Below are 22,411 nucleotides of genomic sequence, written 5' to 3'. Positions count from 1 at the left end.
TCAAAACAAAATAACTTTCTCTTGGGAACCAAGGACGTTCTCACACCTGGCCGGAGGAAGGAGGAGTGATGTGACCGGACCATGTGACTGGTTGTTTGGAGTTGAGAGGAAAAGGTTTAATTTTAATTAGGTGAAAAATTGCGGGAACCTTCAGAGTCCGTTTTCACCAGATATGTGCCAATATGGTATTTCCAATAAAGCTATTCCTTGAGGAATCGATCTGCCTCGGGAGTTTTTGCTTGATAGGGATCTATTACTTGGAATCCTGACACTCGGTATTTGGTGGTTCTCCTGGAAACATGCAATCTAAGAAAGGATGGGAGACCACCAGGAAATTTAAAAAAAAACAACAACCCCAAAGAGGTGACCGTGGCAGGACACGCCTACACCAGTGCCAAGAAAAGTGCATGATGATAGTCGCAGAGTCTTCAGGAGTTCGTCTTTTATCATGATTACTGGATCCATAAGCCACAAACTACCGTTTCCCCGAAAATAAGACCCAACTGGAAAATAAGGCCTAACATGATTTTTCAGGATGCTCGTAATATAAGGCCTACCCCAAAAAATAAGCCCCAGTTAAGATCGTCAGCAGACAGAGGTGTTTAATACTGTATTTCCCCCCAAATAATACCTAACCGGAAAATAAGCCATAACTCATCTTTTGGAGCAAAAATTAATATACGACCCAGTCTTATTTTGGGGGAAACACGGTATGGGATGCAAAACCAGTCTTTTTAAACTGATGACTTTGAACCCTCGCTTTTTTTCTCTGTTATGAACGAGGCAGCCTAACCAGTGCATTGCTGTATGCCATGTTCTCAGCCTAAGTGATAAAATGTTATCGTTAAAAAAAATAATTTCAACCGCTAAAAATTAGACCTAACTTTCAGCATCCATCCGATTTCACGAACGACAGCAGAAACGAACACACTTTTTTTTTTTTTGGCTTTTCTTATTTTTTTACTATGCATCTTAATAAATATTCTTTATTTTTTTAAATTTTGCACATCGCGCTTCCAACATATTACATCCAGAACATCTTTTTTAAATTTTCTTTTTTTGCAAATGGATGTCTTACTTTGTAAAATCTTTTTATATCGAGCTCATTGTCATTTCTGTACAGAATTATAAGTACAACATTACTTTTTTTCACTAAGCTGCTTTTTTTTATTTTTCCTGTTTGATAAGTGTCACAGTTAAGAGAAACATTGAATGAAAAGAGGTGGCTTTAAATTATGATAGTTTGGGGGGGGGGGGGGGCTGGTCTCAATTCTCTTGTCAAAAACTATAGACCGGGAAGCCTGGAAATAAGGTTGGCAGGGAACTAAATTAAAGGGATTAAACTCAATTCCACCAGCCTCCTGCAGAGGAAAGAGAAGAAGGGAAGGGAAGGGGAAAGGGCAAAGGAAAGGGGAAGGGAAAAGGGAAGGGGAGGGGGAGGGAAAGGAAAGGGGAGGGGAAGGGGAAAGGAAAAAGGAAAAAGGGAAGGGAAGGAAGGAAAGGGAAAGGAAAGGGGAGGGGAAGGGAAGAGGAAAGGGGAGAGGAAGGGGGAAGGAAGGAAAGGAAAAAGGAAAGAAAAAAAGAAAGACAGAAAGAAAAAAAGAAAAGAAAACCACCGTCTTTTTTTTTTTCTTTTTTTAAAAAGATACGATTTTGTTTAGTTGCTAAGAGAGACTGGTTTTCCGGAGAGAGAAAACGCGCAGTAGTCATTTTCGACAGTTTGACTGAAAGACAGAGCTAATTTTATTCGGTTTAGTTTGCTCCAGCTGTTGTCAACCAACCGCTGCACACCGGCCTCTTGTGATCATTCAAGCGGCAGTATCTGTTGAATTTCTCCTTCAGATGCTGTCGGTACCGTTCTCTATTGCTGTAAAAGGACTTGTTGTTGGCCATGAAGGACTGGATCTCATCTTGGGAGATGAATATTTCTTCATCGGAAGTGCATTCGGACTCATCCTAGAAAAGCACAAGGGAGAGACGAGAAATGCAAGTAGCCCCTCCACTTACCAACGTTCGTTTAGCGACTCTTCAAATTTGCAAAGTTACCCCTGAAAAAAGGTGACTTACAATGGCGTTTCACACTTACGGCCGTTTTGCAGCATCCCTGTGGTCAACGGATCAAAGCCCAGTTTTAACTTTGGGTGACGGTGGCGGTGGGGCTGAAGTGAATGCAACCGTCGTTAAATGAACGCTTTCTAACCAGTGGGTTATTTGCAGGATAGTGATAGCAATTGCACTTAAGATTTATATACCGCTTTACAGTGCTTTACAGCCCTCTCTAAGCCAGCACATTGCCCTAACAATCTGGGTCCTCTTTTTACCGACCTCAGAAGGATGGAAGGCTCAGCCAATTTTGAGCTGGTCAGGATTGAACTCCTGGCAGTGAGCAGTGTTAGTCTCTGCTCTATCTGCTCTATTGCAGTGCAGTCTGCAATAGCAATAGCACTTAAGACTTACCGTATTTTTGGGAGTATAAGATGTACCTTTCCACCCCCCTAAAAGGGGGTGAAAATTTAGGTGCATCTTATACACCAAATGTAGCCCCACCCACCCACTGGCCCCCACCCTTTGGCCTCTGCCTCGCAGCAGTTTACCTCCTTGCAGCAAGCAGTAAGAAGAAACAGCTCCTTTCAGCTTCAGCACAGCCTAATTAGCACAAGTTGATTGGATCGGCCTCCCAACTCTCAGCTGATTTGCTCTCAGCTGTTTTGTGCAGGGCTCTGCTGCTTGCTGCAAAGAGGTAAATTGCTGGAGCAGATTTTTTTTTCCTTGTGCTAAACAAGCTATGCTGAAAACGAAAATGAAAATAAAGCAGGCTGTTTGCTGTTTGCTGCAAATAGGCAAAATTGCTCAGAGGCACAGGGAGATTTCTTTTTCTTTTTCCTCACCAAAAAAGGTAGGTGCATCTTATACTCCGAAAAATACGGTATATACCACTTAACAGTGCTTTTACAGCCCTCTCTAAGCAGTTTACAGAGTCAGCATCTTGCCTCCAACAATCTGGGTCCTCATTCCATTTGGAAGGATGGAAGGCCGAGCCAACTCGAGACGGTCAGGATCGAACTGCTGGCAGTCGGCAGAGTTAGCCTGCAATACTGCATTCTAACCACCACGCCATCAAGACTCTCAGCGGAAGTAAATTCTGGTTGATGGCAAAAAATAAATAAATGCTGAAAATTGTGGTCACATGACTGTGGGACATTGCAAACAGCCTTAAGCACCCAAATAAGATCACATGACCGTGGGGGAGGGAAGGGAAGCACCACTGGAACTTTGAGCCTGGGTCCTAAGCTCTGGGAATGTCTGTTGTTAATGTCAAAAAGTCACTAAGCCACCGCTGTTAAATCAAGAACTGCCTGTATGTCCTCTTTGAGTGACAGTTATCTTTGGACTTAATTGTCTAGGATATATTTTATCCAGAGTCACAAACCATGAGCGATGCAAGAAGAGAGCCATCTTAGTCTACGATGGCAGAAAAATAAATAAATAAATAAATAAGCTGACGTTGTATAAAATATACAAAAGTATGAAGGCTATTGCTTAATGCACTGTAAGCCACCCTGAGTCTCCGAAGAAGGGCGGCATATAAATCAAATTAAAAAAAAAAATAACATCAGGAGCCTGGTAACATCTTCTCTGACTAACAACTGTATTAAAAGGCAGGAGCTTTTGTAAGCTGCAGCTTACATTATGAGATGCCATGAGCGATTAGAGTCAGACGGATACAGCATTTAAATTGGATGGCTGAATGAATGAATAGATGAGATAAAATAATAAATAAATAAGGCGAAATAAATAAATGACAAAGATGATTAGGGGACTGGAGGCTAAAACATATGAAGAACGATTGCAGGAATTGGATATGTCTAGCCTAATGAAGAGAAGGACCGGCGTGACACGATGGCAGTGTTCCAATATCTGAATAATAACATGAATAAATCAGTGGTGGGTTTCAAAATTTTTTACTACCGGTTCTGTGGGTGTGGCTTGGTGGGTGTGGCATGGCTTGGTGGGCATACTGCAAAATCCCCATTTCCTCCCAATCAGCTGGGACTTGGGAGGCAGAGAATAGATGGGGGTGAGGCCAGTCAGAATTTTTACTACCGGTTCTCCGAACTACTCAAAATTTCCGCTAACAGTTCTCCAGAACTGTTCAGAAACTGCTGAAACCCACCTTTGAAATAAGTGACTAAATGATAAGGAAATATATAAGGAAATGAACGAACAAATGGGTAAGTGAATAATTGAATAAATAAGTTAATAAGTAAGTGAATGAATGAATAAATGGGTAAGTGAATGAATAATTGAATGAATGAACAAGCAAATAAATGAATGAACAAATGAATGAATGAATGAGTGAGTGAGTGAATAAGTAAATAAAAGATTGAACAAATGGGTAAGTGAATGAATGGGTATGTGAATTAATGAACCTCTCACTTCCCCCAATCTTACCTGAGCTAATACCAATTAATTCTCCCGATCATGAGCTCCAACATTTCTTGGAAGATAGAGACTTAATCACCCTGGTCCATATTAACCAAAGTTGCCTTCCCACTCCCCTCTCTTAGCAAAAGCAGACTGCAAGGCTCATCCTTGAAAGTCCCAAAGATGCTTTTTCAAAAAGGAACTGGACTTTGTTTTTTTCCTGGAAGACAATTCGCTTCTCATCCAAGAAGCTTCTTCAGTTTCGGACTGAATGGTGGAGAATGTTCGCTAGCACTTTTTCTGAGTGGACAGTCCTCTCTCAACAGAGAATCAGAGGAGACCTGGAAAGGACTTCCGTTGAGGTCTTCAAACTGGGTAATCATCATCTAACAGGGGTCCCAAAACAAAACAAAGTTGCCAAGGTTGGAGACCCCTGGACTAGATGAGGAGAGAAGCATAACCCATAATTTCTGGTGGCAAGCTGTTCCACTGGTTAATTGTCCTCACTGTTGGGAAGTTTCTACTTAATTCCAGGTTGCTTCTCTCCTTGATTAGTTTCCATCCATTGGTTCTTGTCCTGCTCTCAGGTGCTTTGAAAAATAAATTGATGGATACGACACTATCTCTTTCCTATTTACAACACAGTCCTTTCAGCAGTTCCAAAAAGGCTCCACGCCCATTTGCACTATTCAGGTGACCCCGAGGGCACAGATAAACCTCCAAGTGGCCTCAACGGCTCTCAGAGAGAGAGTGCTAACGACCAGATGACTGCTAGGAATATAAATCCTTCCATTCGCCACCATTCAGTTAGAACTGAAGAAGCTTCTTGGATGAGAAGCGAAATGTCTTCAAGGAAAAATGAAGTCCAGAACCAACTCAGGAAGCTCAGACTCCCCGAGGAGCTGCTGATACAGTTCTACAGAGGAATTATTGAGTCTGTCATCTGCACCTCTATAACTGTCTGGTTTGGTTCTGCAACCCAACAAGACAGACACAGACTTCAGAGGATAATTAGAACTGCAGAAAAAACAATGGCTGCCAACCTGCCTTCCATTGAGGACCTGTATACTGCACGAGTCAAAAAGAGGGCTGTGAAAATATCTACAGACCCCTCGCATCCTGGACATACACTGTTTCAACTCCTACCCTCAAAAGGATGCTATAGAGCACTGCACACCAGAACAACTAGACACAAGAACAGTTTTTTCCCGAACGCCATCACTCTGCTAAACAAATAATTCCCTCAACACTGTCAAACTATTCACTAAGTCTGCATTACTGTTACTATTAATCTTCTCATCGTTCCTATCACTCATCTTCTCCCACTTATGACTGTATGACTGTAACCTTGTTGCTGGTATCCTTACGATTTATATTGACTGTTTCCTAATATGATTTGATTGCTTATTTGTTCCCTATGACTACTATTAAGTGTTGTACCTTATGATTCTTGATGAATGTATCTTTTCTTTTATGTACACCGAGAGCTTATGCACCAAAGACAAATTCCTTGTGTGTCCAATCACACTTGGCCAATAAAAAATTCTATTCTATTCTATTCTATTCTATTCTATTCTATTCTATTCTATTCTATTCTATTCTATTCTATTCTATTCTATTCTATTCTATTCTCTATTTCTTATTCTATTCTATTCCTATTCCTATTCCTTATTCTGTTCTATTCTATTGTATTCTGTCTTCCTATTCTCTCTTCCTATTTCTATTTCTATCCCTATCCCTACCCCTACCGCTATCCTAATCTTTGGGACAACCATGGCCTGGATGACCAAGAACCTCCACAGACGCTCGTCCTTGAGACTTACCAGGAGTTCCACCAAACTCTTCGTGCCCTTCCCTGATTCGGGAGCCGGGGCTGCCTCTGAAGATTCCGCACACAACAAGGCTGTTTTCCTGTGCTCCAGCCAAGGTACCGTAGGTGGCCCAGCTTTTTCTGTGCGACAACAGATTTCGGCATGGGGGTCTTTGGTCTTGTCTCGGTGGTAGTCTGTGTGCGTGGCAGTCCCCGGACCCTCTCGGTTACTTGTCTCCACCAGGCAGCTATTCAGCTTTTGGATCTGGAGGGGGAAAAAAAATAGCAATAGCGCTTAGACTTATATACCGCTTCACAGTGCTTTGCAGCCCTCTCTAAGTGGTTTACAGAGTCAGCCGATTGCCCCCAACAATCTGGGTCCTCTATTTACTTGACTTTGAAAAGATGGAAGGCTGAGTCAACTTTGAGCCTGTCAGGATCGAACTCCTGGCAGTGGGCAGAGTTAGCCTGCAATAGCCATAGCACTTAGACATATATACCACTTTACAGTGCTTTGCAGCCCTCTTTTAGCAGTTTTACAGAGTCAGCCTACTGCCTCCAACAATCTGGGCCTCATTTTACTCGACCTCGGAAGGATGGAAGGCTGAATCAACCTTGAGCCGGTCAGGATCGAACTCCTGACAGCGGGCAGAGTTAGCCTGCAATAGCCATAGCAATTATATACCGCTTTACAGTGCTTTACAGCCCTCTCTAAGTGGTTTACAGAGTCAGCCGTTGGCCCCCAACAATCTGGGTCCTCATTTTACTTGACCTTAGAAGGATGAATGGCTGAGTTGACCTTGAGCTAGTGGGAACTGACCCGCTGGCAGAGGACAGAGTTAGCATGCAATAGCCATAGCCATAGCAATAGCACTTAAGACTTATATACCGCTTCATAGTACTTTACAGCGCTCTCTAAGCGGTTTACAGAGTCAGCATATAGCCATTTATTGTCCCCTTTTTGATGTCCAATCACTGATTGACTCCTTGGACATTCCCACTCTCTGTTGGGGGTTTATACTGAGCACTTTGGTAAACCCTGGTTTAGACCACCCTCTCTTAGACCAAGACAGCTAGGATTGCTCTGTTTTGTGGAGCTGGGCTGAAATCTACCTGGCAGTTTTGCAAATCTCCTTCCCGTTTCCTTCCTTCCTTCCCACACTTGGGGTTGTATAATATAATAACAGAGTTGGAAGGGACCTTGGAGGTCTTCTAGTCCAACCCCCTGCTTAGGCAGGAAACCCTACACCACTTCAGACAAATGGTTATCCAACCTCTTCTTAAAAACTTCCAGTGTTGGAGCATTCACAACTTCTGCAGGCAAGTGGTTCCACTGATTAATTGTTCTAACTGTCAGAAAATTCCTCCTTAGTTCTAAGTTGCTTCTCTCCTTGATTAGTTTCCATCTATTTCTTCTTGTTCTGCCCTCAGGTGCTTTGGAGAATAGTTTGACTTCCTCTTCTTTGGGGCAACCCCTGAGATATTGGAAGACTGCCATCATGTCTCCCCTGGTCCTTCTTTTCATTAAACTAGACATACCCAGTTCCTGCAACTGTTCTTCATATGTTTTAGCCTCCAGTCCCCTCATCCTCTTGGTTGCTCTTCTGTGCATTCTTTCTAAAGTCTCCACATCTTTTTTGTCCCTCTACATCTTTCAATCCCTCTGAAGTTTGCCCACCTACCCTCATTTTCCAACTTGCTCATGTCCCCGGAAGGGCGTCATTTGCCTATTTAGATCTATTTATATGGTCGCACAACTCAGATGTAATTTTAGTTGAGAATAAAAAAGAATCATCGAATCAAATGAAAAAGACAGCAACCAAATACATAGCATTAAAACCAATAGACAATAATCAGAACTCAAAATCGAAGCTAATCCATGAGAACTAATCAAATCAGAATAATGAATCAGAATTCAGAAATAATCAAATCAGAAAAATCAATCAGAAAAATTAAATCAGACATCAGAACTAATCAATCAGAATTCAGAAATAATCAAATCAGAATAAACAATCAGGAATCAGAACTAATCAAATCAGAAAAATCAATCAGAAAAATTAAATCAGTCAGATATCAGAACTAATCAATCAGAAATCGCAGCTAATTAAAACAGAATAATCAATCAGAAATCAATACTGCTCATTCAGAACTAATCAATCAGAAATCAGAACTAATCAGAGAATAATCAATCAGAAATCAGAACTAAGAATAATCAAAGAATTCGGAAGTAATCAATCAGAAATCAGATCTAAACAAATCAGAACAATCAACTAGAAATCAGAAACAATCAAATCAGAATAATCAATCAGAAATCAGAACCAATCAGTCAGAACTAAAATATTTGACAACTTATCAATTGGGTATTCCCTCATCGTGATGCAAGTCTTGGGGGACATCCATTTCTTGTTTTCTTGGGGGGGGGCACTATCATTACAAAGGGAGGGGTCTACCCCTCCTGGATCCCACCAAATGCAGAGTTTTGGGGAAAGGACCCACAGTCTGCCCTCTCTATTGGGGTATGTGGGAAGCATAACACCCCCCCCCCCCCCACACACACACAAAGAAGGTTTCCCTTGGAACTGATGAATTCCCTTGGAGCTGCACTCAGCTCTGCCTCTTTAAGAAAGTTTACAAAACTTGGCTCTCCCAGCAGGGCCAGGGCCAGGGCAATTAGCAAACCCGATAACTGTTCAGCCATTTCATTTCTATATTCTCCAAGGCCTCATTATTACGTTTATCCCTTTCCCGTTCCATTTGGCCTTTATGAGACGTTTTAAAACCAAACTCCTCAGCGGCTTTGACGTGAGGCGGCCTCCTTCCAAAACGCATCGAACCAGCCAAGCGGCCAATAAAATTGCAAATGGGATGATCTGATGATAAGACAGGACACTGGCGTCCAAGCCACTTGGCAGCTTCATGGCTGCTAAGTGCGAAGATACTCAGGCTCTGCTCAAAACTGCACCGAAGTACTTTTCGCCTTGGAAAGGAACACCCACAATGGTCCTAAAGGATTACCAGAGGCAAAACCAAATCTTTCCCCAAAAGGCAAGGAGTATGGGAAAAAAAAATGCCAAACTTTCTTCTCTCAATCCATGAATTTTAGCCATTACAGGTACAGGTATAATCCTTGACTGAACGACCACAAATTGAGCCCAAAATGTCTGTTGTTAAGTGAGACATTTGTGAAGTGAGTTTGGCCCCATCTTACGACCTTTCTTGCCTCTGTTTTTAAGTGAATCACTTCAGTGCAGTGGTGGGTTTCAAAATTTTTTACTACCGGTTCTGTGGGCATGGCTTGGTGGGCATGGTGTTGTGGCCCCGCCCTCTGAGCCTATCCCACCGGAGGAAGAAAGCTCCGAGCATGAGGAAGAGGAGTCAGCCAGGCCTCCCTCTCCAGGCCCCTCCCCTCTGGCACTGTCTCAGGTGCCGGCCGAGGGCGAGGAGATTAGCAGGGAGACAGGTGTCTCGGATGAGAGTGAAGGAGAGACATCATTCCTGGACGCACGCCTCCGAAGGCGTGATAAACGATTGCAGCAGCTCAGGAGGCGTGCTAGGGATTAGAACTGAGTCACTGGACCACACCCCAGAGACTATATAATAGAGGATGGTGGCCAGTGATCCCTGTGACGAACAAAAATAAACCTTGGATAGTCACTAGAGCATCGTCCGAAACTGCTGAGAGGAATATTTATTTTTGTTGGACTCTTGTATGCTGAGTATATTATCTTTCTGTTTCTGTGGAAATAAAAGCACTTGGCAGACGGTGTGTATATCGCTGCCAAGTTGGAGATAAAGACCTGGGTGTGTGCCAAGTGCTTCCTTAACCCTCGGCTGGCTGTGTTTGTGTGTGTGTGTGTGGACGGGGACAGATCACATGGCTTGGCTTGGTGGGCATGGCAGGGGAAGGATTCTGTAAAACCTCCATTCCCTTCTCACTCCAAGGGAAGGTTACTACAAAATCCCCATTTCCTCCTGATCAGCTGGGACTCGGGAGGTAGAGAATAGAGGGGGTGGGGCCAGTCAGAGGTGGTATTTACCGGTTCTCCGAACTACTCAAAATTTCCGCTACCGGCTCTCCAGAACTGGTCAGAACCTGCTGAAACCCACCTCTGCTTCAGTGGATAAGCGAATCGGGCTTCCCCGTTTGACTTTGCTTGTCAGAAGGTCGTAAACTGGGGCAAAAAACTCAGTTAACCAATGTCTCACTTAACAACAGAAAGCTTGGGCTCGATTGTGGTCATACGTCGAGGACTGACTGTGCTAACTCATCAACTGCAGTGATTCACTTAACAAGTATGGCAAGAAAGTCTCTAAAATGGGGCAAAAACTCACTTAACCAATGTCTCACTTAACAACAGAAAAAAATGGCTTCAATTGTGGCTGCAAGTCAAGGACTGCCTATACTCGTTGTCCGCAACATAGGATTGGTCCTTTCTCAACCTTAGCAATTTGAAGATGTGATCTGGCTGGGGAATTCTGGGAGTTGAAGTCCACCCATCTTCAATTTACCAGAACTGAAAAATAATGCCTTATGCTTGGTTTTGTTTAATTAAAACTTACTCCCCCTCATCCCTTCTAACTTCTGTTTCTATATCTAGCCATTGATAAAATGTGTCTCATATTAAGAAATATTCAGTTTCTTCTTTATCTTTAATAAAGCAAGTGTTAATCTATCCATTTCTGCACAATCTAATATTTTTTTAATTACATTCCCCTCAGACGGGATTTCATCACTTTTCCATTGTTGCGCAAATACAATTCTAAATACAACTCGTTAAAGATGATTTTAAATGTTTTTAAATTTCAATTTTAAAATTTAAATTTTAAATAAAGGTTTTAAATGTTAAGTATTAAGGTTATTATATTATCATGTTATTATATTATTAATATGATGGTGATGACTAAATATAATGAAGATGTAGAAATATGACTACCTAAATGTAATCGTACCAAGAATACACACCGTTCGATGAAAATTGGGTGTTACATAAATAAAACAAATAAAACATGGGGGGGGGGAATTCAAAATAGAAATCGCAAGACATCATGAAGAAAAAAGAAAAATTACTCCCGCTCATTTCCACCGAGATCCAAACACAAAACGAGACATTCCTCTTACCCATTTATCCACACTTCTATCCAACTGCCACTCTATTCCTAAACTCACAAGCATTAATTTATGGCTAATCCGGTTCCTCATTAACCGGCCTCATTGTCTCCTTTAAAAATATTTTTTTTTTAAAATCACGCTAACAATGTTGGACAATCTTGAACAATGATGCTGAACTCCCAGCCATGTAATCTGCTGCCCTCGGACTGGGAAGGGGCCCATGGGAACGACATGCACCGGGAGGAAAGAGGCCGAGGGGAGCCTGGCCAACATCCAAGCTAACCCTAAGCAAGCAAAAAAAAAAAAAAAAAAACCCTGACCCCAAAATGCCCCCGCTTACGTGCTCAGCTTCACACTTCTTGTTTTTCTTTTTCTTCTTCTTGTTTTTGCCTTTCGTGTTAGTGTCTTCCGAATTCGCCCAGCATTCCACACAGCTGTCCCCATCCTCTTCTTTGTCTTCGCAACGGTGAATGCACGAATCATCCACTGCAAGAAAGAAAGAGAGGAAGGAAGAGGGGCTTGAGCAGGCTGGGGGAAGAAGACCCCCCCCCCCCCAGAAGCCAGGCCTTCCACCCAAATCGTGCTCCGAAGTCGGAGAGCAACCTTCCGAGTCGGGATCAAACGGGGAATTAGCATGGATTCATTATGTAAACACAAAACGGCAAGGGGTGGGATTCAAAAATTTTAGCAACCGATTCTTGTTGTTTGCTGCAAATAGGCAAAATTGCTCAGAGGCACAGGGAGATTTCTTTTTCTTCTTTTTCCTCACCAAAAAAGGTAGGTGTGTCTTATACTCCGAAAAATACGGTATATACCACTTAACAGTGCTTTTACAGCCCTCTCTAAGCAGTTTACAGAGTCAGCATTTTGCCTCCAACAATCTGGGTCCTCATTCCATTCGGAAGGATGGAAGGCCGAGCCAACCTCGAGACGGTCAGGATCGAACTGCTGGGTGGGCGTGGCCTACTCAGTCTCCTACACCACGGGGTGGGGGTGGGTGGGTGGGGGGGGGGTGGAGGGGTGATGGGAGTTTTCACCCTCCACAGGTTCTGCAGGCTTTCCTCGAAAATGGTCTCCCCCAGGCTCTGGAGGCCGGAAAAGGGCCCGTTTCCGGACTTCCGATAAGCTCATTTTTCTCCCTCCCCAGGCTCCAGAGGCTTTCCGGAGGCCAGCTAGTCCTTGCAACTACCAGTTCAGAGAACCAGATGTAAAATTAGCATCCGAACTGGCTGAATCCCAACCCTGGTTTCACCTCCCATTATGTTGTGGCCCGCCAGCTGCCTGCGTGGATCGTGGCTGATCCCGACGAGGAGGCTGGTGTGGTGTCGCGCCAGCAGCCGGCGCAGCTGGCGCTCGCGTCAGACAGCGAGGAGGCTGAAGAGGATGTGGTGCCAGAGGCAGAGACTCAGCCAGGGCCTTCAGAACCTCCAGAGGCTCCTTCAAGTGGAGAGAGCGAAGTGGAGGAGCCTCTCCTCAATGCTCGAGCACGCAGGGCTGTCAAAAGGCAGGAGTGGCTACTCAGGAGGAGGAGGTCTCCTCGAGAGTAAGGCTTGAGGATAATTGGTCACTTCCTTAGCCTATTTAAGTCACATGCTGTTAGTAAGTTTCTTGCTAGAAACAACTTGTAATTATCATCAGAGTATTTTTGGAAAAGTCTTATCGTATCTTGCTTTCTGGGCTGGTTGCCAACTTTTGCCGGACTTTGGTTTATTCTTGCTACTTAATAAATTTGATAAGGACCGTTGGTGTGTGTCTATATTCTCCGGGAATCCGGAGCTGGGGCAGAACACATTAATGCCTTTGAGCCTTAGTCTTTCCTAGGTGACTACTAACTACTAACTAATAATATATAACATATGTTAAACATATGAAGACCGTCCCAAAGGTGCTTTTTTTTTTTTTTCAAGAGGCAACTGGTCTTTCTGGTTTTTCTTTGAAGACGCTTCGCTTCTCATCCAAGAAGCTTCTTCAGCTCTGACTAGATGGTGGGGAATGGTGTTGTGACCTAGGCTTCCTGAGTCATTAAAACACACGAGTAGTCCCCAAAACCTCTTTTATTGCAACAGCTGTGAATTACGTTCGTTCACAGCTGAGTCCCAATTAGTTGCAAAAAGTCCTTCGGGAGAAGTCCTTCGGGATAATCACCTACCTTTATCTCCCTTGACACTCTGCCAAAAATCTACTTGGCAAAGCCACACGGAGTCCAGAATCAAACAGAGATGCCGACTGGGAACAGAATTAACAACGTTGCTTTCCTGCAAAGTGCCCATGTGCCTTTGCTCCTCTTTTAAGCCTTATGGGAGGGGCCAATCATCTCCAGCCCTTATTCCCGAGACGTCACTTTTGTTTTAACTGTTCGTGCCTTCTGGCAGCTCTTCGCATGTGCGCACTAGGAACAGGCTCCTCCTGTTCCTCTGCCTCTCTGCTGTCCGACTCTGGAGGCTCCGGAGTCCACGCATTGCTCCCCGATGGCCCTGGCCCTATCTCTGCCTCTGACGCAAAGCCCTCATCCGGGCCTTCCCCAGCCTCCAGGACTGGCCCATGTACCTCCCCAGCCTCCCCTGTCCGACTCTGCTGCCAGCTCCTCAAGCTGCTGGCGGACCACAACAAATGGAAGGATTTGTATTCCTTGCAGACATCTGGTTTCTTGGGTGAGAAGCGAAACGTCTTTAAAGAAAACCCAGAAAGTCCAGTTGCCTCTTTAAAAAAGCACCTTTGGGACCTGGATGACATATTTCCATAGACATATGAAGAACGGTTGCAGGATTTGGATTTGGCCAGTAGAGAAAAGAATTAGGGTTGACATGATAGCAGTATTCCAGTATTTGAGGGGCTGCCACAAAGAAGAGGGGGTCAATTTATTCTCCAAAGCAACAGAAGGCAGGACAAGAAACAATGGATGGAAAGTAATCAAGGAGAGAAGCAACCTAGAACTAAGGAGAAATTTCCTAACAGTGAGGACAATTAATCAGTGGAACAATTTGCCTCCAGAAGTTGTGGGTAATTCATCACTGGAGGTTTTTAAGACTCATCCTGCCCTGGCGCCCTTTTCTGAATATTCTCTTAGCTTTCAGGGGTTTATTTATTTTATTTCCCCACTTTTATTATTTTTATAAACAACATAAATAGGTTTTATAAACAATCTAATACTCCTTCTTTACAGCCCTTCCTTTCCACACAATAAGCACCCCATGAAATGCTAAGAGAGAGAATAATTGGCCCAAAGTCACCCAGCTGGCTTTCATGGCTAAGGCGGGACTAGAACTCACAGTCTCCTGGTGATTGGCCCAAAATCACCCAGCTGGCTTTCATAGTTAAGGCGGGACTAGAATCACAGTCTCTTGGTGATTGGCCCAAAGTCACCCAGCTGGCTTTCATGGCAAAGGCGGGACTAAAACTCACAGTCTTCTGGTGATTGGCCCAAAGTCACCCAGCTGGCTTTCATAGTTAAGGCGGGACTAGAATCACAGTCTCTTGGTGATTGGCCCAAAGTCACCTAGCTGGCTTTCATGGCTAAGGCGGGATTAGAACTCACAGTCTCCTGGTGATTGGCCCAAAGTCACCCAGCTGGCTTTGCATAAACCTTAATCTACTCACTATGCAGCCCCTTGTTTTCCTTTATGAGAAAAAGTCTACCTAAAAAATTGTAATTCTAGCCATTCCACTGAAATGAACAATGTACCAGGCTAAGTAGATCAATTCACTAGATTAATACAGCATCCACATCATGGTCACATTTAGGGGTTAATACTCCCTTAAAACTTTTTCTTTTTCTTTCTTTCTTTTCTTTTTTTTTTTTGATGGGCCTTTAAGTCAATCTTGACTTCTGGAAGATATTCCCAAAGGGAGGAAGAAAAAAAAAACCAGAAAAAAGAGAAGCCACACAAACCTTTTACAGCATTCCTACCATTTTCATCGTGGTTGCAAATTCCTTCGGTGCAAGCGATGTCTGAACCCTCCCGTGAACCAGTTTCGCTGCCTTCCATGCTGGAAGAATAGCCACAATCGCTGCCATTACAGTGAGCAGATAAACCTGGAAGAGATATAAAGCATCAGTGGTGGGATTCAAATAATTTAACAACTGCTTCTCTGCCTTAATGACTGGATGGGTGGGCGTGGCCATGGTGGGCGTGACCAGGAGGGTCACTGGCCACGCCAGCACTCGGCCTCCTGCACCACCCTGGGAGCAAAAAACAGGCTGGAGGGGGGATGCACCGGCCCTGCCGTGCCCCATTTTGGGCCTAGTAGGCCTCCCTGCAGCCTCCTGGGAGCAAAAATGGGCCATATGGTGGGCGTGTACCCGTGCCCCATTTTGGGCCTAGGAGGCTCCCTGCACTTACCTGGAAGGGGTAGGGAGGGGAGGGGTGGAGCCAGCCAGCAATTTAACTACTGATTCGCTCGAACCGGCCTGAACCAGTTGAATCCCACTGTTCACACGAACGTCCAAAGAAACAGGCTAGCCTGGTAAGACACCCCACCAGATCGGGAATCCACTGGCTTCTAATACAAGAGGTCCACAACCCCCGGTACGTGGACCAGAACCGGCCCGTGGCATGCCAGAAACTGGGCCACGCAAACAAGGGAAGACCCATCCGCGGGATACAGGCAGCATGCGAAACCCCGTCCTGTCTGGTTCGCGGAAAAACCTTTCTCCAAGGAATCGGTCCCTGGTGCCCTAAAGGTTGCAATCCACTGCTCTAACATATACAATTTTAAATTTTACAACAGTTAAAGTGGTAAGAAGATAGCCACGTTAATGAAAGATCTGTTTTGGCCACCACTATGCAGGTTTGTATGTATGTATGTTTATTTATTTGGGCTTATTTATGTGTATCCCGCCTTAGACATGTGCCTTATCATTTTTAGAAGTAAGTTAAAAGTGGCAAAGTCATCCAACTGGTTTTTATGCTTAAGGGAGGGACTAGAACTCACCGTTTCCTGGTGATTGGACCAAAGTCACCCACTAGCTCAAATGTCTAAGGCAGGACTAGAACTCACTGTCTCCTGGCGATTGGCCCAAAGTCACCCAGCCAGCTCTCATGTCTAAGGCGGGACTAGAACTCACAGTCTCCTGGCGATTGGCCCAAAGTCACCCAGCCAGCTCTCATGTCTAAGGCGGGACTAGAACTCACAGTCTCCTGGCGATTGGCCCAAAGTCACCCAGCCAGCTTTCATGTCTAAGGCGGGACTAAAACTCACAATATCCTGGCGATTGGCCCAAAGTCACCCAGCCAGCTCTCATGTCTAAGGTGGGACTAGAACTCACAGTCTCCTGGCGATTGGCCCAAAGTCACCCAGTCAGCTCTCATTTCTAAGGCGGGACTAGAACTAACAATCTTGTGATTAGTCCAAAGTCACCCAGCTGCCTTTCATGGTGGGACTAGAACTCTCAGTCTCCTGGTCTCTAGCCTGGTGCTTTACCCACTAGCCCAAACTGCCTCGTGTCTGTCTGTCTGTCTGTCTGTCTGTCTGCCTGTGTCTGTGTTTGTGTTTTTGCGTGTCTGTGTGTGTGTGAAGCAGGGTGGATTTGATTTAAATCGAGTTGATTTAAATCACAATTTAAATCATGATTTAAATCACTAGTAAAAAGGCTTGATTTAAATCAACTCGATTTAAATCATAATTTTTAAAGAGCAACTGTCATCTCTGCTACTCCTTTGACCCACTGTTGACTCACCGATAGTGTTGCAGAATGTACAGCCTCATGCTACATAACTAAGCTCCATTTCATGCTGAATAAACTAAATTATTTATGTATCTTAAATAGAAAACTATCTTACGATAGATTTTTACCCCAAAAGTTTTTTATTAAAATAAATTCGATTTAAATTTTAAAAAATCTGATTTTTTTGATTTTTTAAAAAAAAATCATTGATTTTTATCCACCCTGGTGTGTAGAATGGTCTGTCAACATTCTGGAGTACCCACTGGCAGAAAAGCCTGAAGCATTCGCTTTGAATCTGCTGCATGTTCAATTAAACACACAAGTGAAGTAACACATGGCCCAATCTTTATTGGCTTGAGTTCAACAGAAGCTGGAGGACTACGGCTTCCATAATCCTGCTCTATCATAATAGCAGCAGGGCTGGATTACACCCTCCGCACAAATTCGGAGATTTTGCTCTCCCCATGGCAGGCCTTCCAAAGAACTACAAAGCTTTCTTTTCAGTTTCCGATTCACTTGGGCTTGCATCAGCCAAGCACAATGCTTGGGACAATCCGAGCTTTGATTACAAAAAAAACAAAACAAAACAAAACAAACCAACCCAAAACAAAACTTAAAAAGACTGTTCCAAACAAACCACAGTCAACATAAACCACAGCTGAGAATTTGGCCGCAACACTGAACTGCGGTGAATTGAAATTAAAAACAAAAGCCTCCATCTCCTCGCAGCTGTGAAGTGGGAAGGAGCAAAAAGCCACAAATGTCATTATTGTCTTTTCCTTTTATTTTATTTTTTTCTTGACTCACGTGCTTCCTTCTTGAGGCACTTAGGTACAAAAATGCACAAACGTTAAAGAGGATGTTAGGCAAGTGGTCCTTGTTTAATGACCGATTGCTTGTCCTATCAGTGTTGGTGGTGGTGGGGCAGTCTTAATGGTTCCTTGGCTTGGGCTGTTGTTTACTGTTTGATTCCGGCAGGCCTGGGGCCGTTGATCTTGCTGTTGTGATCTGGCGAGATCTGTCCATGAATGGTGTGAATGGGTTTTAATTGTTTTAAATGTTTTAATGTTTAATGTTTTTATATATGGTTTTTAAATGCATTGTAAGCCGCCTTGAGTCTTCGGAGAAAGGCGGCATACAAGTTGAACAAATAAATAAAATAAATAAATGAATTGTCTGAGTTGGAAGTTTCTCACTTGCTGAGTACAAACCCCCCTTTCTTCTAGCACTGATGAAGTTACCTAGCTGGGTCACAAAATGTCTGCAAGTATCCCCCCCAGAGATACAGAGGATCCCGGATCTGCGCACTTTCCATCGTGCTCTTAAGACTCTCCTATTCCAGCAAGCCGGCCTGGCCTAATTTTCTCCCCTGTTTTAAAATTCCTTTAAATCGAAATTTTAATCTGTTTTAAATTATTGGGATTTTTAATTGTCTCGGGCTAAATTATTTAATCTGGTTTTAATTATGTCTTTTAACTTTTGTATCTATGTATTTTATTTTGTGCCTGTTCACCGCCCTGAGTCCTTCGGGAGTAGGGCGGTATATAAATCTAATAAAACAAACAAAACAAACAATAAAACAAACCAAACTCAGAAAGCACCAAGGACCCCATAATCCTTCCTGCTCCTCCTCCTCCCATCTGCAATCCACACTCCCTTGTAGCACTGATGATGTTACCTAGTTGGGGAATGAGACGTCCACAAGGAAACAACAAAGTTCAGAGACCACCAAAGGCCCCACAGTAAACAATACCCCGATCAACAGACAACCAACTCAGACAATCAGTAAACAACAGCCTAATCTAGGAACCACCAAGAAAATACCCACCAACACGGATCGGTCAAGCCGCTTATATATAAACAGAGTGTGAACCCCACTCCCTGCTAGCACTGATGATGTTACCTAGTTGGGTCATGAGAGGTCTGCAAGAAAACAACCAAGCTGAGAGAGCACCGAAGACCCCACAATCCTCCTCTTCCTTCTCCTCCACTATTCAAATCCCATTCCCTCCTAACACTGATGATGTTATCTAGTTGGGTCATGAGAGGTCTGCAAGAAAACAACCAAGCTCAGTGAGTACCAAAGACCCCACAATCCTCCTCTTCCTTCTCCTCCACTATTCAAATCCCATTCCCTTCCAAGCACTGATGATGCTGTTGTGGCTCTGTTACCTGAGCCTGTGTCATTGGCAGGAGAGGACTCCGAGAGTGAAGGAGAGGAGTTGGCAAGGCCTCCCACTCCAGGACCCTCCTCTCTGGCAATGCCTTCGGTGTCCGCTGAAGGGCAAGAGATAGGGCCGGGGCCAAGCACGTCCACGCAGCCACAGGTGGACAGTGATGAGGGTAATGAGTCTTGGCTGGATCCACGCCAGCGTCGCAGAGATAAGCACGCGCAACAGAAGAAAAGGCGTGCCCGAGATTAGGCTGAGTCACTGGACCACACCCCACAAGGTATAAAAGGGAGCGTGGTGGCCAGTCAAACCTTGTGACGAACAAAGCTGAAAGCTTCCACGCCATTCTGCATTGCCGGACTTTTGGCTATAGACTTTGCTGGATTATCTCTGGACTTGATTGACTCTGTAATTATTGAGCTGTTTCTTTTGATGTATCAGAAGTGGGGAGAAGTTATCTCTCCACTTCGTAAATAATAAACTCTTGGCAGGCAGCCACTAGGTTGTTGCCAAGTTCCGTTATCATAAGGAAAAGGATTTTGCCGGCTGGTTTGGTCTTTAACTTTTGAGCGTCTGTTGGTATGTGTGCGTGTGATTGGGGACAGAACAGATGCTACCTAGTTGGGTCAAGAGACGTCTGCAAGAAAACAACCAAGCTCAGAGAGCACCACAAATCCCGCATAAACAACTCGATTTGGTGATTTAACCAGAATTTGAGCAACCTCTGCCAAGAGCTGGCTCCACCTACCTTTCTTTATTTTAGGTGAACCCAGTAAAGTGCCACCAGTGGGACAAGTGCACGAAGCATTCGCGTTGCTCACAATGACCTCGACGCAGCTGCTCCGCTCTTCCGGGCTGCCACAAGCTGTGCAGCTGGTTTCCAAGAAATTTTCCTTCAAAGAGACAGAAAAGGAATGTGAATATTGCACAGACCCTGTTTGCGTGCTTGCGCAAGCAGGCAGTGACTTGTGCCGTGCAATCCGGCTGTTGCAAATGAGGGACTGTTGTGGCCCATACACGGCCTGTGAGGCTGGTGGCTGATTCGGACAGCGAGGAGGCTGGTGTGGTGCTGCGCCAGCAGCCTGTGCAGCTGGCACTCGAGTCGGACAATGAGGAGACTGGAGAAGATGTGGTGCCAGAGGCAGGGATTCAGCCAGGGCCTTCAGAACCTCCAGAAGCTCCCGTAAGTGAAGAGGACGAAGAGGAGGAGCCTCTTCTCGATGCACGGGCGCACAGAGCTGCCAAAAGGCAGGAGTGGTTCCTCAGGAGGAGGTCTCCTCGAGAGTAAGGCTTGGGGCTAATTGGCCACTCCCTTAGCCTATTTAAGGAGGAATTTAAGGACTTTAAGGACTGAAGCAATTTGCAGGGAACAACTTGTTCACTCTCCTTTGTGCCTTGATCTTTGGTTCTTTGCAAATTGCTTCTGGGCTTTCTGCCAATCATAGTAAGATTAAGATTATTTATTCTTTGGATTTTTGTAGGCTGTTAAGAAAGTTAATTAACAGCCTTTGGAAAAAAAAAACCCTTATCTAATTTAGTAAACTAAGCTTTGTACAGACTTTGTGTGTGCTGCATTCTCTGGGGTCCGTAGCTGGGACAGAACAGGGACCATTTCACGTCGGGATCTTCCTTGGGAGCATCCTCAGGAAAACTGGGAAAGGTTGGGACCATGTGGGAGAGCTGCAAATGGTTACAGGTAGTCCTCAACTTACAACAGTCCATTTAGTGACCGTTCGAATGTTACAACGGCACTGAAAAAAGTGACTGATGACCGTTTTTCACACTGTTGCAGCATCCTTGTGGTCGTGGGATCAAAAGTCAAGAGGCTTGACAACCGGTTCAAACCTACGACCGTTGCTGTGCCCCTTGGGGTTCAGTGATTCCCCCTTTTGCGACCTTCTGACAAGCAAAGTCAATGGGGAAGCCAGGTTCACTTAACAACGGGGGGGTTACTAACTTATCAACTGCAGTGATTCACTTAAGAATGGTGGCAAGAAAAGTCGCAAAATGGGGCAAAACTCATTTGATAAATGCTTCACTTAACAACAGGAATTTTGGGCTCAATTGTGGCCGTAAGTTGAGGACTCTACCTGTACTTCTTGTCCGCAACATAGGATCGGTCCTTTAATGAACATTCAAAGTTACAATGGACCCACCAAATTATTTACCACCAATTTTCAAAGTTATGATGGCTGCGCAGGCAAACCAGCAGTCAAATGATTACCTTTTGAGCACTTGGCAACTGACTCACCTTTTTGGGTGTTTGCAACGTCCTGTGATTTGCAACTTGTTGGCTAGTTTCGGGAGTTTACAGACAGTTCTTGACTTACAACAGTTCTTTTAGTGAGCGAAGTTACAACGGCACTGAAAAAGTGACTTATATGACCGTTTTCATGCTTACGACCGCTGCAGCATCCCCGTGGACATCAAAATTTGGATACTTGGCAACCGACTCGTATTTATGACGATGGCAGTGTCCCGGGGGGAGTTAAGCGATCCCCTTTTGCGACCTTCTGACAAGCCAAATTGATGGGGAAGCCAGATTGACTTAACAACCTTGTTACTAGCTTAACCGTGGCGATTCGCTTAACGACCGTGGCCAGAAAGGTCGTAACATAGGGCAACCCCGGCACACTGCAACACGTCATAAATGCAGGCCAGTTGCCAAGCGCCCGAATTTTGATCGCGTGACCACATGGATGCTGCAACGGTCTTAAAAAGTTTTTTCAGTGATGCTGTAACTTTCCAACAGTCGCTAAAGCAGGGGTGTCCAACTCAAGGCATGTGGGCCGAATCCAGCCCGCGGATTGCTTAGATCTGGCCCTTGGGGCTGCCCTGGAAACAGGAAAGGACTGGCCTCTGCCAGCAGAAACGGAGCTCAGTGGAGCTGCACACAGTTCCCCAGGCCCCGTTTTCGGCCTGGACTGCCTCCTGCTGCCCTCTGCCAGCAAAAACGGAGCTCAAATGAGTGCGTGTGGCCCCCCCGGGCCCAGTTTTCAGCCAGGATGGCCTCCTGCAGCCCTCTGCCAGTGAAAACGGAACTGCCTGGACAACTGACATGCCCACCTGGGCCCCCAAAATCAAACACGACCCTGATGCAGCCCTCAATGAAATCGAGTTTGACACCCCTGCGCTAAAGGAATGGTTGTAAGTCAAGGGCCACCTGCATCTCCACCCCGCTACGTTGTTGCCACCAGCTTCCAATTCAGGGGAAGACAACCTGAGGAACC

General features: G+C 44.7%; 1 protein-coding gene across 7 annotated transcripts in view; it reads right to left on the bottom strand.

Annotated features, from left to right (window-relative positions):
• Nucleotides 1-1,709: 1,709 nt before the first annotated feature.
• The window catches only part of GGNBP2 (gametogenetin binding protein 2), an 82,310-nt gene continuing 61,608 nt past the window's right edge, over nt 1,710-22,411 (bottom strand). For 5 of the 7 annotated variants that reach the window (XM_070932010.1, XM_070932009.1, XM_070932013.1 and 2 more), the window contains 5 exons: nt 19,930-20,074; nt 15,235-15,378; nt 11,686-11,831; nt 6,249-6,500; nt 1,710-1,956 (listed from right to left, as the gene is read on the bottom strand). In XM_070932010.1, coding sequence (XP_070788111.1) covers nt 1,753-1,956; nt 6,249-6,500; nt 11,686-11,831; nt 15,235-15,378; nt 19,930-20,074 — 891 coding nt within the window. In that variant the 3' untranslated portion in view covers nt 1,710-1,752. The remainder of the gene's footprint in view (nt 1,957-6,248; nt 6,501-11,685; nt 11,832-15,234; nt 15,379-19,929; nt 20,075-22,411) is intronic. The other 2 variants (XM_070932015.1, XM_070932016.1) reach the window with 1 other exon arrangement.

The sequence above is a fragment of the Pituophis catenifer genome, unplaced genomic scaffold (genome assembly GCF_029215685.1).
Source record: "Pituophis catenifer annectens isolate HBS135680 unplaced genomic scaffold, rPitCat1.0.hap2 SCAF_1, whole genome shotgun sequence".
NCBI classification, from domain to species: Eukaryota; Metazoa; Chordata; class Lepidosauria; order Squamata; family Colubridae; genus Pituophis; species Pituophis catenifer.
Note: the sequence above shows the minus strand (reverse complement) of the source record. Positions and strands in the feature narration are given on the sequence as shown.